Below are 19249 nucleotides of genomic sequence, written 5' to 3'. Positions count from 1 at the left end.
GGAAAGTTGTGGGGTTTCCCTCTTTGCCCTGTGCTTTCCCCCTCATTAATAAACAGAGACAGTGTGTGCAGCTGTGCTCTAAAAAATCCATACATTGATTTCCTATTGCATTATTCTGTGTGGGAAGAGTGAGATAGGGTGCATGGTTTTGCAGTGTTGCAAAAAAAAAGAGAAAGAGACAAAGTGGCTTGTGTTGATGTTGAAGTAGGGTTGTGTTGATGTGTAACAATTTATCTTATTGTGTGTGAAGTGTGTGATTTTTAAAAAAAAAAGTGCTCCCAGGGACAATTTTTATGGCTTTACTATCAGTTAATGAACAGTGGAAGTGAACAGCAGGCCAGCTTCAGGCCTTGTGTGGTGTGTTTGATGCTCCCTGTGGTGACAAACAGCAAATTATAAGGGCCCGACCCATACTGGATTTTTGGGGCTGATGCCGATACCAATATTAGGGAATAAAAAACATTTCTGATATCGATATATATCAACTGACAGTCATACAGAATATATAAAACGCACGTTTTTTGGGATATGGTTATCAAACCCTTGTGATAAAGATATGTAATGCTGGCATGATGTGTTACATTTTAACTATAAACACAGTGCACTGAAACTATAAACTTCACTGGGAATTTAATCATTATAAATTCCTATAAACAATAAAACCCATATAACAAAAAACCGTGTGTACATATATATTAAACCTGAATTAAGAAAAAAATCAAATATACATAAAACCTATATAAAGTAAAAAAAGATATTGGTGCATATAAGATAACACATGCCGATACTGATATATCTGTGATAGGCCAATATCGGCCTATAATATCGGCTGACCGATATATAGGTCTGGCTCCAATACTCATCGTTTATTTACATTTATTTAAGATAAGATAAGATCAAATAAGACGTATCTTTATTGATTCCCTTGGGAGAAATTCAAAATTGATGCTGCAGAACAAATAGGAGCAGCATATGGGTGAAAATGATTTTTAAAAAATCAAATTAAATTAAATACAATATACAGTAAACAATTTCTGTGTAAATAAATCTGCAATATATAAAAGTCTTTTTTAGTGGGAGTGGGAGGTGCTGGAAGCTGTGGTGTTGTGCAATAAAAGAAATCCGTTCCTCTTTATCACCAGAAAAATAAGAATATAAAGGTTGGAACATAGGAAATAAACTCCATGCATTAAGTCATTATAACAATAGAGCTTCTAGTGATTTTATGTTAGGGCACCTGTATGCCAGTTAAGTCATTGCTCCTGCAGCCTCTACTGGTTCAGACCACCTGATCATTCTAATTAAAGCCCGAGATTAATCCAATTAGTCAAAGAGGGACAGGCTAAGACAGCCGGAAGAGGAGGCTATAGGTTCTCACTGGGATCAAGGTTAAATCTCCAGTAAATTACTTTGTGTAAGATGTTTTTGTTCAGTAAACTATTTATTTTATTTATGATGTAATAGTGCACTGTGTAAATATTACCATTAAAACAGACAGGCTCAAATCAGAAAATGCAAACATAGTATTGGTTATTGTTTAATTGTAACGTGTCTGTTTTGTATTAGATGTCTGACACCATATTTAGGTGTATTTTGTTTTGAATCTGCTTTTGGTTCGCATTTTTTACTTTTTAGGTATTTTCATGACTCATAGATGAATTATATGCAAGCGTTATTTTCAAGTGACCAATGCAATGTAAAGAACTGAAATGATGTTTTAGTGTGTTTTAGGCATCTATAATGGGATTTACATATAGTAATATTTATGCATTTCAGAATGAGCAGTCAACTAACAGCAGTTAAGTGTGTACTGTACTAGTGTACATGCAGCTAGTCCATGTTTGTAGAGTATAAACATAGTACAAGTTATTTTTACCCTGTTTACCAGCATGGAATAAACTTAAAGCAGACTCTTTCCTTGCAGGAGTCTAATGAAATTCTTTCCTCAACATCAGCTTGTAAATGAGAAGTCCCATTTTATAGTTTGCCATTGCAACTGACTGCCAGTCCTTCATGTGGACAAGTTTGGCAATTTCATTGTTCATTTGTTCATTAGTTTCTTTCTATTTTCTTCCACTCTTATTCATCTTTTAAATTTCCTCTGGCATCGCTTGCCTTGTTCTACACTAGACAGTATATCTGGTGTTATTTGCGCCGGCTCCTCCAATATTTAAGCGCAACAGAATTGTTGTGAGAGATTTAATGCTGCGTTCCACCTGGGCTTTTTCCTGCTATTACAAGCCAAAATGTCTGCTTTGATTTTGTCCAAAATCACACTGCACTCACCCTTCGCCATTTTGCAGAATTACCCGCTATGTAGTGTTGTTCAAATGGAATGGAATGAAAAAGAAGTAATATCCTCAGTGACTATCCCACAGTGCAATTTGTCACATTACGCAACTGTGAAAATGATCATTGTGCAACTCTACATCTGTAGATTATGACGCAAAATGACAATGATTCATAATGCTGCTCACTATAGAGACACTACACTACACAGTGTTTGTTATATAGGGGTGGAGGAAACAATGGAGTGATTTTGGACACAGTCTATTACTGGACCTCGCCTTTGTGGCAGCATGACCCACACCCATCACTGTATCATGACTACAATAGATAGATAGATAGATGGATAGATGGATAGATAGATGGATAGATGGATAGATAGATAGATAGATAGATAGATAGATGGATAGATAGATAGATAGAATGGTGTGACAGGCAGTTCTAAAGTTGTTTTTACAAGTGAATGGGGAAGAGACTGTTAATCCCAATTGGAAGAAGAGAGGGCTAATCTGGATTTAATTTTAGAGTGCAAGTGTTGCCATGGCGACACACTGCCATTGCTAGAAAGCATTTGATTGCTTTAACTGCTTGTTTCTGGAACTGAGAAGAGAGAACAAACTTCAAAGACCAAGAATCTTATATTTGGACCCTTCCATTTAGGTTTTTCTCAGTACTTTAAGGAAAAAAAGCAACTCGCAGAACTTTAACTTGCTAAATTGATATGGAGAAAAAGCGCCACCCTTCTAATGACACACTCGTTTACATGTATTAATGAGAAAGAAAGAGTTTGGTTTACTGATGTTTTACTGAGTTGCTCCGTCCCAGGCTGTTCTCAGGTGTGAGGCGGTGGAGCAAGTCCAAACAGCATTTGCTGAGTCGGTTGCATAATTGACTCTGCTGAGTGTGTGGGAGCTCCACTTGTACGCTCCCGATTGACTGGAAGTGGGCCAGTGTCTGAGGCTGCATAGGCAGATTCGATAGAGCGTCTGGCTCCATTTTCGAAAAGGGAGCCAGCTTCAGTATCCAAATGCAAAGTCAAGATAGAGCCGAAGTGATGCCACGATACAAAGTAAAGTTTCTAATTGTGTGTCTATATATGGGTTTGTGTGTGTGTGTGTGTGTATGTACAAGCCAGCCCCTTTCATCCTCATCCTCATGACAGTTCATCTTCAAGGCAGCGCCCACATAATGACTTCAAGCCAGTACCGAACAGCATCTCGCCTGCTTTCAGTCAATACACGCTGCATATCATTACGCCTCTCCACCAGCCTGCTCTCTTTTTTTTTTACAGCCAGTGTGTATGCTAACAATATTATTTCTTATTGATTAATGGTGTGTCAGAGAATGCAGTGAGAAAGACTAGCGGGCCGCAGAGGATGGATGACGTCACCAGACTTCATCATCTCATGTCGTCTCACCTTTCACTGCCAGGTCACCACAATGTGAATTATTGATAATGGAGTGTCTATGCAGTAGGGATTGGATGCTGGAACATATTCCTCTCGGTTTAAAAGACTAATTTTCTAATATATATATATATAATAATTACTTTAAGGACAATAGAACACTTGCAGTCAGAACTTGATGATTTTGACTTACATTTAATCTTGAAAACAGGGTAAACTGTGATTAACATTGTTCTTTTATTTATTATATGGATTAAACAATCAATTAATCAGAAAAAAACAACATTTAACAGATTATTTGGGATTAAAAGGAACACTTATTTGAAGCCCGGCATTAGGGCGAACAGTAGATATTTTATCCTGGCTGCAGACCTCTGAGTCACCACCAGCTACTCTGATTTGTGCAGCAAAACAAAAAAGGTCTGTTGTTGTTCTCGCTGATTATGTTTCTGCCAGTTAGAGAAACAAATCCACCACAGAGCTTTTAAAGGCGGGTTTAAGTATGAAGATGCCAGCTACACCCATGAAACACAGTGATGGAAAAATGGCATCAAAAAAATAACAACCTCATAGTGATAAGAATTCAGGAAGTAAGAAATAATCTAGCACATGATCCCTTATAAAACTATAAATGGTAGTTTTTCCACTTTGGTTTTTGTATTGGTTAAAAAAGGGGGATGTAACATGTTGAATAGTAAGCTAGTGGTGGTAGGAGATTTTGTTACTTTTTGACAGAACCAGTCCAACAGGTTCCTCTGTGTCCAGTCTTCACGCTACGCCAGGGATGTGCAAACTATTCCATAAAGGGTTCATGTGACTGCAGGTTTTCATTCCAACCAATCAGGAGCGCACCAGGTTTGACTCATTTCATCAACTGATCTCAGTCTTTAGACAGTTGATTGGTTGAATCGTGTGCTCTTGATTGGTTGATCGACTGGACAGATCCATCGCTCGCTATCAACTAGTTACTGCAAACACACACAGGTTTGAATTACACAATCACCTGATGCTGCTCTGACCATTGTCATTATGTAACCCCCCCCCCCCCACCCCACCCACCCACCACCACCACCACCACCACCGTGCCCCATTACCATTACCATAGTCACGAGTCATCTATCAATGCATCAACACTGAACGACTGGATTTGTCCTGGTGTTGCCTAGCAGCGCGTCAAGCCCTCTGGTTACCACAAACAAAATGAGCGATGAGCCCGTAATGAGTTCCCGGTACCTGCGTGTCCAGGTGTAGGACAGACAGCAGCTACAGTTACTATCACCGCCACAGAAGCAGTCCTCCCTTGTCATCGAGCCGTGGCCACAGCCTATTAGGTTTCAACGCTCTCGGCCTGTATCTGTGTACTGTAACATCTGTCATGCGTGTAGAAAACGCACATGCAAGGGGAACTATGGAGATGAGTAAGATCAGGCAATGTAATACCCTGTGAACTTCACTGTACATACGCTGTGGGCTTCTGCCAGCACATATAGCACATTAAAGCCATCTCGCCCAAGCTGTAGTTTCAAGCATCTAAGCCTAAATGATAATGCGTGTGATTAATCGCGGCTATTACGGCGTGATTCATTTCACAGTTTGTGTTACATCAGGCTGAAATGCCATTTTGTCATGAGTCAGTGGGATTGAATACATCATCCAGACACTGCTATGTAAACATCATTAAGATGTTGTTTGTCATTGCCCTCCAGGCTTGTTGGTAGTGTTATAAATGACACTGTCAGCAGATCCACTGAGAGAAAAATCAAAGAAAGAACTTCTGGAAGAGTAACGTTTTACACGGGTAACCATTTGTAAAAGACTAACTGCATGCTTTCATCTGCCCTGCATCACTGATGATTGCAGTTATTCTAGTCGATTAATAGATTTGTTTTCCAGCCATTGAGTTAATGGGCAAGTTTTTTTTATAATCAATGGATCATTTTGAGTGTTTTTTTAGGAAGAAAAGTTTAAATTCTCTGATTCCATCTTCTCAAATATGTTCTGCTGATATGTATTCCTCTATGACAGTAAACTGAATTTTTTGGGTTGGTCAGGACAAAACAAGACATTTGACATTTTACAGACCAAACAACGAATCGCTTTATCAAGACATTTTGTGTCTTTAAGACCTTTGTTCTTTATCTGAAACAGTGCCAAACATGTTCTCTATGGTTAATTTCATTGACGGATTCAAAGCACAGGAGTTCATAAAGATTGTTTTATTGTAATAGGTAATATGATAAGCTTCACTGCAAATGCACATATGTAGAACTTGTAATATTACATTCCACTCTACTCCTGTCTTCATTCTTGCACATTCCCATGTTCTCAAATGTTTTAAACACTGAATGTTAGAAGGTATAACAGATCCTCACAGGCTGTGTCTATGTGCCTGCTCGAAAGTCTCCTCGGATGAGTGTTAAACTGGGCTTTTCATAGCAACAAGTACAGGGAGTGGGTTGGTATGTGGGCTACCTGCGCTTCATAAGCACTGATAGGCTGTTGTGACTGAACGCTACAGACTCATCATGTTTCCACTGCGCTAAAATTAGGCATAATGGTTTGGTTATATATGGTGGAGATCTGGGTCTGTGGTACCTGCCAATACTAGTCGAGGTGTGTTTTAGCCTACCTGGTTAGGAGATACATGAGCAGGGTAAGCTGATTAGAACAAAAGGATTCTTTACATAGAGATAATTCAATGTACTGTACATGTATATGAAGCAGTAGACCCTCCTAATGGGGGGGTTTGGTGTTCTTTTAGACAGTAAGTCACCAAAGCCTACAAATGTTACCAGGAATGACCATTTGCAGACCTTTTGGCACACAGTGCAAAAGTACCACATATTAGTATGCATTACTACACATGATTTGCAAATAATATTCAATCCAATCCCATATAGTCCAATACAGTCTAACCGTTACCTTTTATGAGAACATTCAATTCTGAGAGTAGCTTTTACAGTTGTTCCCTAAGACCAGGAAGTACTTTGCCTAACAGATACTGAGCAAATATTTGAATAGTTTGCACCCACCTATAAAGTTCTATTTGCATGGTAAACCACTTAGCTGCTGGTTGGTGAGTAATGACTACACAGTTCGACGGATAAAACACACACCAACGGACACATTCACGACACAGCTCACCTCTCACTTGCCGTCGTCGGGCCTAGATGAAAACGGTTGAGAGATTAGCTTACCCCTCCACAGAGATGTCCACCAGGCTATGACAGGTATTAGCCGCACACGAGCCTGTGTATCGCAATGAGGGATTGGAGCTGTCCATGTGTGTGTTATTATTAGTGGGATAAAGACCTCTGCACTTCGGGGGGGTAAATACAAGCTCCTCACCCTATTTGTTCATAATAAGACATCTTTGACCTTTGACAAAACGACTCCAGCGATAACACACTTACATAAAGCTATGGGACCAAACAGGGGTTTATAAGAGGCAGTTGTCAGATTGATGTTAACAGGAGCCATTTTCAAGCCGTTTACATTAAGGGGTCTCGTGTTGGGGTCTGTATACATGAGCGTACACTACAGGATTTGTGTTACTGAGGTAATTGGAGGACTGAGACCATTAGCCTTGAGGCTGCTTTTTTCTATCTAATAACTTAAAGCTACAACATGGGATTCCAGAGCACTCGCTGAATCTTAAATAGTAGAGCAGCTATGTGAGAGAACAGCTTCCTGACACATGAAAAGACTATTTGTTCAAATTTCGACAGAGTAAATAGGGAGCTTTACTGGGGTTTTCTGTGGTCACATATTCCAAGGCCATGCTCAGACAGACAGTAGCCCTCAGGCAAAACACCATGTGATGGTGTCGGCACGTTGCTACAGGATACCTGCGACAAGATAAAATACTAACTAGGAAGTCCAGTTTTGAAGCCTTATCAGTTTATGTTGCTTTCAATCGTAGAAAGTTATCACACAGCAGTCACAATGTTGTGTTCACCTGCTATGCCCCTATATAAATTTCTCCCTCCAATAATTTCAGAGTAGAAAATAATCATAAAAACGAAACTTCAATAAAAACAACTTTTCTCTCACTCTGAATTGTCTTTAATGTAGTGTATGACATCAAAGTTGAAAGATAAGATAAAAGGAAAAGTGAGAGGTGATGCCAAGAATTCATAACTGGAAATGCTAACGCTTCAGTAAGGGCACACTTAAAGGAATAGTTTGTCATTTTGGTAAATAATGACTTTCTTATCAAAAAAAATAGATGAAAAGATTAAGTTAGCTTCATATTTGCCTTATAGCTATGAGTACCATTGTTCTACTCATCTCACTCTGTAAGAAAATAGTGTTTGCCAAAATGCCACTAATGCTACTTCTAAAACAGTCTGAGTATACTCTGCGCCCATTCACTTTTAGAGTGCTCATTAAGTAGCAAAATAACACAATCTGCACTATGTTGGTCAGTTTGATCTCACTGGCTCAGTATAAATTGAATTGGTTCAAACAGACATGAAGATAGTTTCAGCATTGTTTTATTTTGGACGGAGATGAGCAACGAAAGCCAAGATTAAATGCTTAAAATTGGCTCTGGTATGACTTAAGGTTATGTGTAAAGGGAGCACACAAAGGAAACACACACTTCCTCTTCCACACATGTTAGCTTGGATTGCAAAAGGGGTCAAAGTGTCACAAAGACACTTGGATACCTTACTAATGCAGTGTGGCTGCTCAGGGGACAATTCAATTGTTACAGTGTTTGAATCATTATATCCTTCAGTTGAGTGGAAACAAATACGTGCAAAGTTGTTGAGTCACTAAGAATGTATTGTTGTACTATATATTTGGTTAAATGACAGATTAAACCGTCTATCAGAATAATGCTGTTGCAATTTACATATTTTTTTACTACGTAAATTGATCTCTGTTTGTTGAATGGACTTCTAAAAAAGGACACATAAGAGGAGTAGCAAAAGTCTAGAATCTGATGCTATAAATATCATTTTGTTGTGCCCTGGCAAACAAAAGGCATCTGTTGTATCCTAGTTGATAGATGCAGAGTGAAAGACTGCACTGATCAAGACCTTTAGATACAAGGGGTTGCTAAGGAACATGAATTCACACTCAGCCTGCTTCTCTACAGCAGCTGCACCTCTTTACAGCCCGGTAATGCATTCTGCTCAATCTGCCTTGGACCATGTGCGTCCACATTCAACAACTGCTCTCCTGTGGCTCCGTCCGAGACAAAAGGCTACAATGATGCTCTTAGGTTGAGGCTATATCGAACAGTAGACACGCTTGCGGGATGAAAAACGGGAAGGGTCATTATTAGATAAACACAGACGGAAAGGGAAAAGAGGGAGACAAAAAAAATAGAGAGAAAACAAAGCCTGCTGTTTTTCTCCAAACTAGCGGCGCGGTCTTATCAGGGCTCCACAGGACATCTGCTGCCGCTACCATGTTCACTTTAATCGGCTTGTTTTATGAATAAGTGTACGATCCATTAAAATCAGACAGTCCTCTGTGATTGTGATTATGACATCGTGTCTAGATAGAGTCCAAAGCACCATGAACCCAAAATTAACTAAAAGTTTATCTTGACATTTTCAATTACTATCACCTATTTTGAGAGCAGATACAGACCATAAAGTGGGATTACATTTCAGCATTCCCACAACACACAACTACACACTAAAACACTGTAATGTTGTTAAAAAGATCAGCAAATCATACTTTTCATCTTTCTTTAGGATTCTCATTAGTGTAGATAGATGGTGTTGAGATGTTTCCAGGATATCTACGTGGAGCTTGATTAGAAAAAAACACAGCACTAACCAAAGCATCAGTTTTTACCTCGATGTGTTTCAGATTTGGAGAGATGGGGCTTCCTCTCGAGCCAGTAATGTAAGGCAGACATACCAATTTCTCCACTGACAGGAGCTTGAATAGTTTGTAATGCAACACAGCTGTGCTCGCGAGACAGGTAGTGCTATGAGTCAGGAATGGGACTGGATCTCTAGCATTATTGCTCCCTGGACGTACAAGTAAAACCCCTGCTGGATACAAAAAGTCTTTAAGCATTAGCGTCTAACTCATGTAAAAGTAAGAGAAGACGAACTGGGAGGAGGTGGACAAACAAAACACAAGTACTGCGACTTCTGGAAATCATTTGGCATCCTAAGGGTAGTATAACACACTGAAGGAATATCAGATGGCAGAATTTTGGAGAATTCCTTGTCGAAACCAAGGGTTCTGCTTCAGAATACTAATTAGCAATTTTAATCTTGGCACTTGCCAACTCTGCAGAATCTGTGAAGTTGCTCCAGTACGGTTTCTAGTGGCGGCTCAAGTGCTGTGGTCGTACCCCCCTTGCCCCCCCACCCCCTCTCAGACACTCTCTCCATGCCTCGTTCAAACACATTTACTCTCCATGCATCTAATTATCAAGTCAGTCGAGTTCTTGACTCTTGGCAAACAGCTATAGAGCTCACTGGGTTTTGATGAATCATGTGACCTCAGAGTTTGACATGTAATATTTATTATGAACTTATGGAATTATTTAGCTGAAAATCACAAAGAAATGAATTGTGCATGACTGCTTCTTGTATTATGTATTAATCCCAGCTTTGAATGAGCAAAATAATGGCTCACATTATTAGTATGTACATGGTATGTAGTACGGTGCAACTGCATAATAATAACTGCCAACTTCTGCTGGACTTGTGGTGACAGATGCTCAACAGATTGGCTCACAGCAGACATGGATCATCTTTGCACATTTACTAGCTTTCAAAAAGTCTATCTGTCTGGGAACAGTGAAGGTTTGTGAGTAATCGAAGAGCATAATTTCTGCTTTGGACATGTGTTGCAAACTTGACCGGCATAGAGATTTGCTATTCACCCTGCAGGGCCCGATGTGATTATCTCTGATTAGCTTTTTACTCCAGTGCTCACAAATAATCAACAAAGAGCCAAATAGAGGGACTCAGAAATCTTAGATTATGCTGTAATATCTGATGTGATTTTCTGTGATGCAAAGCTTTTCATCAAGTTCAAAACAAACACATCAGACACTAATTACGGCGACTGAACCAAACCTCCTGTTCATAATTAGGAGCAGGTTTCACGGTGAAGCTCATCCCTCATTTTTTTGTTGTCTCTCTTTGCCTCAGACTCCCTTGGTGGCCCGTTCCCATCCACGTCACACCGATGTCACCACAAACCCAAGAGGTGCCTGCCTATCCAGTATGGCAGCGTCGGCGGGGCCCTTCCCATCAGCCCACTCCTCTTCCATCCTAACGCAAAGGGTTCCCAAATTGTCATGGACCTCGCTCAGAAGACAGTCAAGAGGCAGGCCAGTTTCTGCAACGCCATCACCTTCAGCAACAGGCCCATCGCCCTGTATGAGCAAGTCCGCCTCAAGGTATTTTTTTGTTAGAGTGGGAGCACTTGAGCCTCCAAAAGTCTAGGAGCTTTAAAACTGTAAAAACTACTGTGGAATCCCAGAATGTAGACTCAACTACACATTCTGCTTTGGAATGAAAACCATATATAATCAATTATGGCGTGAAAGTAGAGATTATAGTGGTTATTTACAGAGATCACAGATTGAAGCTTTACATAAACTCTTGTCATTTAGCAGTAACTGTATCATTTCCTGAATGAATCACATTTGGTTCCTTTCTCCCCCAGATTACTAAAAAGCAGTGCTGCTGGAGCGGGGCTCTGCGTCTGGGCTTCACCTCCAAAGACCCCTGCAGGATAAACCCAGACAACCTGCCCAAGTACGCCTGTCCCGACCTGGTCTCCCAGAGCGGCTTCTGGGCTAAGGCCCTGCCTGAGGAGTTCGCTAACGAAGGCAACGTTATCGCCTTTTGGGTCGACAAGAAAGGCCGCGTCTTCTACCGCATCAACGAGTCCAGTCCCATGCTGTTCTTCAGTGGAGTCCGCACAGCTGAACCCCTCTGGGCCCTCATTGATGTTTATGGTCTGACCCGTGGAGTGCAGCTGCTAGGTAAGATGGTTACGGAAGTGTTAAGGTTAGGTGCCCTAACCGGGCAAAGCAGGCAACTGCCTCAGGGACCCAAACCCTCAAGAGGTTCTAAATGCCCCACGTCCCCTGTGTGGCAATAAGTTTATGGTCATTTAATGTACTTATTATTAAAATGATGAAAATGAAAAGGCTTTTAAGGCAATAATATATAATTGAATATTGCAGGGTTATGTGCCTGACTATTCCCTGGCAAGTAAGTCATTGCGCCGGGCCAAGAAATAGTCAGGGCCAATAACCCTCCATAAAACCACAACTTATTCTTACACTGTAATTATTGTACAGATCAAACAAAAAACATATAAGGTGTTAATCAAAGAGCTTTAGCGCTGACAGCAGACAGATTTTGGACAGAGCCAGGCTGGCTGTGTCCAGCTGTTTCCATTATTTATGCTAAACTAAGCCAACTGGTTTTCTGGTTGTAACTTAATGTTTAACATAAAGACACAAGAGTGATATCAATCCTCTCTAACTCTCAGCAGGACCGTGAATAATCACATTTTCCAGAATGTCGAACTATTCCTTCAAAACGACAGTTGAAGTAAATCTTGAGGCATAACATTTTATATTATGCCTACATGTATTTTCTTAAACAAATTTGTATTTAACAACTAAGTTTAGGAAGTATAAGGGGCTCAGTCGGGGCCACAAGCTCACTATTTGTAACAGACCCACTGGTGTGCTAATCCAGCCATGTGAAGGTGTATTTGTGGAGCAAAGCTCTGTCAAACCTCTGTCAAAGCACTATGCCAAGAACCAACTAACTTTTCCCAAATCTATTAAAAAGCCTAATTTTCAGTTAAATTAAAGATCTTCTATAAAAACATTTGCAATTGTGGTGTTATCCCCTATTGTTACTTCTGCTTTTAATATTTTCAACTGGGGATTTTGTCATGAGACGGTTTATTTTCAGATGACCTTAGATTTTGGTGTTTTCACTTTCCACATTTCTGTAGATGACAAGTCAGATGTTTGTGTCTTTGTGTTTACTGTAAACAGGAACCCCTCTGCCCCTGTATACAGCAAAGCTTTCCACGAAGCAATGGAATCACAATGAACAAAGGCTATCTTTATCTCAACAATATTTCTCCCCCTGTTTACATGAATACAGAGCCGAGGGGGGAAAAAACACTCTGTTGAGCATTATCAAGGTATGCTAGGTAGCTTAGCATACATACCACAGAGGAATAGCACAGGATAGTATGGCGAAGGCTTTGATGTGAGAGAATGTATGCACATATTTCTTTTCCCTGGAGATTCACTGCTGTCATCCCGTCTGTTGTTAAAAATAGACCAGGGGTCACATGTCCCATAGATAGCACATTTGATTGTAATTGTGTGTTGTGTTGATTGACACTGGTATCTCAAGGCGGGTCGGGTAGGATGTTTAGTATCTTTAGTATGAGATGTCCCATATTCTATGTTTCTGTATGGTTTCTTGGTGTTAGTTGCCATATTCAACATACATCTTAATAGATTACTGTTTACAGAGAGGGAAGAAAACAATGGACTTATCAGACAAAGGGAAATGCAGAAAAAGGTTCAACTATCAAACAGCAGAGGCCCACTCTATTCTACCACCCCAAGGTTTGGTCTGATTGAAGTCTCTGTAATGCATCTTTCTAAGAGATGTCTGGCTTCTATGCAACAGCGCTCCGAGCACCATTTCAATCAAAAACCGGGTTTCTCTTAGCCCTGCTTAAGTAGTTTCTACTGTCTTCTTACCATCAGACCATATGTAGGGTTGCCTACAGTGCAGAGGCTCCTGTTCTTCAGGGGGCCGACAGACTGACATCCAACCCCCACAAACAGAGGCTTGTTCAGAGGAGTGGAACGCTACCGAAGTTTGAGATAGAAATACATAATCTAGACTTGACGTGGCCCTTTGTGATGCTGAATGGCCAATTGTGTCAGCTCTGTGCATCACATTTCTGCGCGCAACGCTCCATGAACCTTTCCCCATCCACGGATAAGCCCTTGGGCTTTCACATCTGAGGCCTTTCCCTTGCTTTCACTCCTTATTTATCAGGCATTTGAGGAGCTGCTGTAGTGGGTTTTTTTTTTCATTCTCAATTTGGCGACAACAGATGTAGCAATAAAAGGAGTAATGATTCTGCCTTTTTCACTTTAATTTATGTCTTTTGTTACATTCTCACTGAAAAGCTCCACTACTCTCTAACCTGTGCCTTTGTTCCTTGCTGCTGCAATGACCAAAATTGCCTTCTGGGATCAATAAGAGTTGTATTCTCTACATTTCAGCATTATTCAACAGCGAATGAGATTATTCATTGTACCTCCTTGGAAATACTATAATCCGCACTACATAAAGATTGAATTAAAATTCTGTGGTGGATTAAGTTTCCAGCTCAAAGACAGTTTGTACAGCTTGTGTATGTAGCTCTATCGTAATGTAAATTAACAGGGGGGCCTCTGGCATTGTCTCTCGTGTCTCCTTTCAGCTGGGATACACACAAACACACACAAAAATGCACGCACCTTCAAAAGCAGCTTCCTCTGCCAATTCAAATCAGCCATTCTACCTGTCTTCATATCCCTTTGTGTTCTTCTGCTTCCAGCTGCTGCATTATGCTTCTCATGTTTCTCATTTTATGTCGCCCATTTTATTTAAGGGGTCCTGTGTATCTACTGTACTCTCTGTCAGTGTGTATTTGGAGAAGGGTTTTTCATGAACACCTAGCCGTGTGCTCTGGTTTATCACAACTAATGGTTAGACAAGTGGAAGGCAAGTTTTGTTGCTGGAGTTCACCGTTTTTCCACCTCCTACTCTTACAACCCACAGAAATCCTTTTTATTCCTTTTTCCAAAGGCAAAAATAATAAGAAAAAATTTCCACTACCCAAACATAAAAGTGTATTCTTTGAAATGTATTGGGGATGGAAGGAAGGGATTAATGGATGATTTGACTGCAGTAACTCGGAGAATGATTTGGTTGTTCTAGTCCTCATTATAAATATATTGGAACACATTTGAACACCTCAAAGCTACATTAATTGATATTTAATGGCCACTTGGGGGCAGCAGAAACAAGCTGAGACCACACCACATTTAATCACTGTTTAAGTTGATATGTCAAGCTTGTCAGTTGCCAATTTAGACATCCAACAGGCTATTCAATTCAGCATTAAATTGGAGTCATATTTGTGTCCACCAGATGAATGTTAAAAATAATAACTCTCCTTTTAGCTCCAGTTTTGGTCGTCTCCACCACCTAAGAGCAATATCTGGCTCTTTAGCCTCTAAATGCTCCACTATGTCAACCAGCAAGTCGTTTACTGTATGCGAGCGGGAAAACCAAAAAAATACACCAAAATGCTTCTTGGAGTTAGGGTGAACTGCTTGTAATAATAGATAATTATCTGTTCTTCATCATCATAAGCAACACTGTTCATATTACACATTCATTCAATATTTATTTTCACTCTCAACATCAAATAACAATAAACATCACTCAGTAGGTTCATATGGTCCAATTATTTGGTCTCTATGCATCCTCTTGAATTAACAGTGGAGCAACATCTGAAATCATTTTTTCCAGGTAATTCTGTAGTTTGAATCTACTCACTGAAGTACACATATTCTTTATGTAATGCATCTGTAGTGTGACTTCAAACTAAATTTCACCTTCAGGTTTTTCCCCTTTATTGCATATTTTAGTTACTAAAATATGGTAATATGTCAGAACACAAAAACCAATTGTTATTATAAAAACATTTGTTACTGAAGACTGTTACTGAGAATTTAAAATCAGGTAATAACATCTGAGCATGAAGAATCTTTAACCCTCGCTTTAGTCATGTGGTCTATTTTTGATTTAGAAATATTTATCGCAGCCGCTTGAATTTTGAAAAATTCTTCCTTGCACATATTCGGAGTGCCATCTTAAGAGCATGGTGCATGTGCCTTTGTGTCTTGAGATGTATCATCTGTTCACCACCCCCCGGCTGTTCTGAGGTCAACGCAGAAGTAAAGAACGAAGGATGACCTCGGGCAACATTTTCAACTCCTTTGATGTAGAAAGATCGAAATAGGAGCTGTATCATGTGATAATCCCCTCCCCCCCCACAGGAATCACCACAGGGATACATCATACATGACAGGAACAAGGGGGGCAGGGCTGATTTAGTGGTTTCACACCTCCGCAAGCATGATGACAGCAATTCAAGATTTTCCCCTCCCATCTTCCATCAGGCTAATTAAGCCGAGATGTAAAAAAATTATGGGAAACCAACAGTAACTCTAGCTATAAATCTTATACCACAAACAGTTGCTTGTTCCTGTACAAATCCTGTAGATGAGGGTTAGACACACTGAAATTTCATTATAGGAATGCTTTCTGCTGCTTTCTGCTTTGCTGTGATAAAGCTTGCCTTCTAAGAAAAATATAACCAGGAACATATCCATATTTTTATGCTTCTGCCACAGAGAAAAGGTGTCAGATACGTTGAGGTCTCTCCTTAACTGCCTGAGGTGGCGGTTGATTGACAGCACCTGGCCTTGAACTGGGCAAAAACAATATTGTAGAGGTTTGGCAGGGTAATCTTCGGGGCAGACTAGGGCAAGCTGTCCCCATAGGCTTGAAATCCAACAAGCCAGAAAGTATATACTCATTGTCCCCTTTCCGAGCATTGGCTGTCACTCTCTTATGTACACACATACACAGACATGCACACAGCAGGACTTTGCTTGACATCGGGAAAGAGGCTGAGTAACTGAGTAATTCCAGCTGTTGTAAAGCCAGCAGGACTCAGATTGTATGAGTCAGTCACAGTGGAGCTTTAATCAAGAGGGGCCCACTGTGGGACTACGCTGAAGGACAAGAGAATAAAGTTTGATTGCAAAGCCTTGAGGCTGCTAACACCTCTCAACCAGACTGACTCCGGGAAGGAGTTGGCCAATCTCGCCGTCATCCCAAAAAAGCAAAGCAGTTCAGGAGTTCATACAAAACATAGTGTCCTGAAAGCGAAAGGCTATCTCTAAAGGCCATCAGAAAAACAGCATTTACACTCTGGTGAAAACATAAAGGAACTTTTGACATCGATGGCGCTATGAGAGATCGTCCTCAGGTGAAGGATTGAATTACACGGTAGCTCTTGACCAGAGAATGGGGGTCCCATTGTGCCCTCGGGAAGCAACAATATTGTCTGTCACTCCAAATGATTGGCAGAGCAGCTGTAGTAAGGAAAGAAAATCAGCCGTTCAATCAAATCAAGCAGAAAATATAATCCAGGTTTCTCACAAGCTTGAGCTGATACTCAAAGCACACTCCTCTTTGTGTAGTGTGTCCTTTGTATATATGATACCACAATATCCTCCCCTCTTTTATATAACCACGCATTGTTTACTTTCAATCACAAGTGATTGCAAAAATATGCTTTTGTGTAAGGATACAGATGTGGGCTAGGTGAAAGGAAAACTAATCCTGGAACCACAGCGCTTCAAGTCAGAGTAAAACAATCTGTGAAGGTTTGATGGATGAAAGCGCAGCAGGCCTGACTCTTTGTTTACGTCTGTCACAAGACATGATAGAAAAGCTAGCTTATCTCTGACAGCGCGTCAAGTCCGCGACGCGGGGTCATCCCATTTGAACCATTCACAGCACGTCAATGTTGGCAAAATGAAGGATGCCATCTCTAGAAAACGGTACCGCTTTTGTGTTCTCATGTTGCTTTCCAGCTGGTTTGGTTAAAGGCAGGTGGAGGGCTGGCTTCTTACAAGTACATGTGCTCCAACGTTTTACTTCACTGATTTTACGGGTGTAGGAAATGGTTATAAAGGGTAATTTTCTGTCAAAACAAAAATGCAGGCCTTGTCTGGCAGCATTTAGAGCTAAATATGTTGAACCCTGCTCTCCTACAGTTTAACAACTCACCAATAAGAACAAGCAAAGTAGGGGAATTTCAGACACTATTATACACTGTACACTGGCTTCTTGTAGCAAGCAATATTACAACATTCCCTTTATAAAGCCTCACTCAGACTTGATTATTATGCGTGACTTGCAACTCAATCAGAACCGGCTGTAGAGCATTATCGTATTAACGTATTAATGACATATGACATTTGGATTAAACCAGTTGGTCTGGTGTCGGCTCACATGTAAATGCGGCGTTAGCCTTGGCCTGCTGGCGTTAAAGTAAGATAAAAGCGGAGCGTGTGAATGACGAGAGACAAGAAAGACGAGTGGATTAACACAACCTTCATCAGCGGTATAATTTAGTTTGCTTTTTCCCCTCCCCACGCCAGTTGAGAATGTTTTCTTTTGCCTACAGCCACATGGAGACTAATTAACATGAAAAACGTACTGAATATCTAATGACAACGGGTAGAACTTAGCAAGGGACAAGATAAGACCTTTTTTAGACTGAACCCTAATTATAAAAATCCAAAAGTGTTCAGAGAAACAAACACTTTTTAAAATGTTACAGGATTGTATAATTAAAAAGTACATCTGATTTTTTTTCTTGGGGAATGATACAAAGATTTAAAAACTTAAATAACCCCCAAAAGAAATGGAAATACTTCTGCAATACTTCTGTTTTTGCACTTTCAGTTACTGACTGTGCTTTGGCTCTGTATGTACTATGCTCTGGCTCCACTCTGAGAGACTCCAGTAACATGAAGTCATCTGGACTGACAGAAGTCTATTAGAAACGTTTGTTGTGTTATCCAGCTCAGAGAGAGAGACAGACCAAGGTTACCCCTACTTCTGGGAGAAACCGATTACTTTCAGCGAAACGATGATTTGATTATTGCGAGCACTTGACTGGCACTGGTGTTTGACTTGGCCGGGCCGAGCCTCCCAGTTAATAACAGCACTTCACAAATCCTGACGCTTCAAACAGACCCTCCAAGAAAAAAGAAATACACAAAGCTGAAAAGACGGTGTAAATCTGACTTTTTTTTTTAACTCGTTTAGGAAATTTAGTGGATTTAGTGTCGTAAAGACCTTTAAACATCAAGGAAAGCAAATTTAACAATGTTGTGTTTCTTGGCGTATGTGTGCTACGTATAATTTATGACGGTCGTTGGTCAGAAAGCTCAAAAGGCTAGGAAGAATAAACTGAAATTGTATGATTTGGCACTTAAAGTCAGGTTTAAATTACTCTACCCTGGCTGGATATTCTGCTCATTTTCTCTTCAAAGAGACAGATTAAAAGATAATTTCATCGGATGTGAGAGATTCAGCAGATAAACCTTTAAGTTAGAAGTAACATGTCAGGATTGATGTAGCGTTTCCAGCTCTCTAAAGAAGTTATTTACTCTTACTTCAGTGACAATCCTCTGAAACTGCTCGCCCTCTGAAGCATGGCCAGAGGATTTAACACCATATTTACTGTTCTCTGCTTATACACTTTTAGACTGAGACAGAATGACAACAGGAGTCACAGGGTTTATGACACAGTTCAAGCAAGTGGGTGACTGTCAGGGTGCCCAATTACTAATACAATTCTAAAATTAGGCAGCAATGTTTGTCATGTGCTATGATTACAATCCTGTTAAAAGGAAAATTCAATATCCTTACCTC

General features: G+C 40.3%; 1 protein-coding gene across 1 annotated transcript in view; it reads left to right on the top strand.

The window, feature by feature from the left end:
* neurl1aa (neuralized E3 ubiquitin protein ligase 1Aa) overlaps window positions 1–19249 on the top strand; it is a 69922-nt gene that overhangs the window by 30555 nt on the left and 20118 nt on the right. The window contains exons 2-3 of the mRNA XM_053325490.1: window positions 10826–11076; window positions 11346–11667. Of these exons, the coding sequence (XP_053181465.1) occupies window positions 10826–11076; window positions 11346–11667 (573 nt within the window). The remainder of the gene's footprint in view (window positions 1–10825; window positions 11077–11345; window positions 11668–19249) is intronic.

This window comes from Scomber japonicus, chromosome 2 (genome assembly GCF_027409825.1).
Source record: "Scomber japonicus isolate fScoJap1 chromosome 2, fScoJap1.pri, whole genome shotgun sequence".
Lineage (NCBI taxonomy): Eukaryota > Metazoa > Chordata > Actinopteri > Scombriformes > Scombridae > Scomber > Scomber japonicus.
Note: the sequence above shows the minus strand (reverse complement) of the source record. Positions and strands in the feature narration are given on the sequence as shown.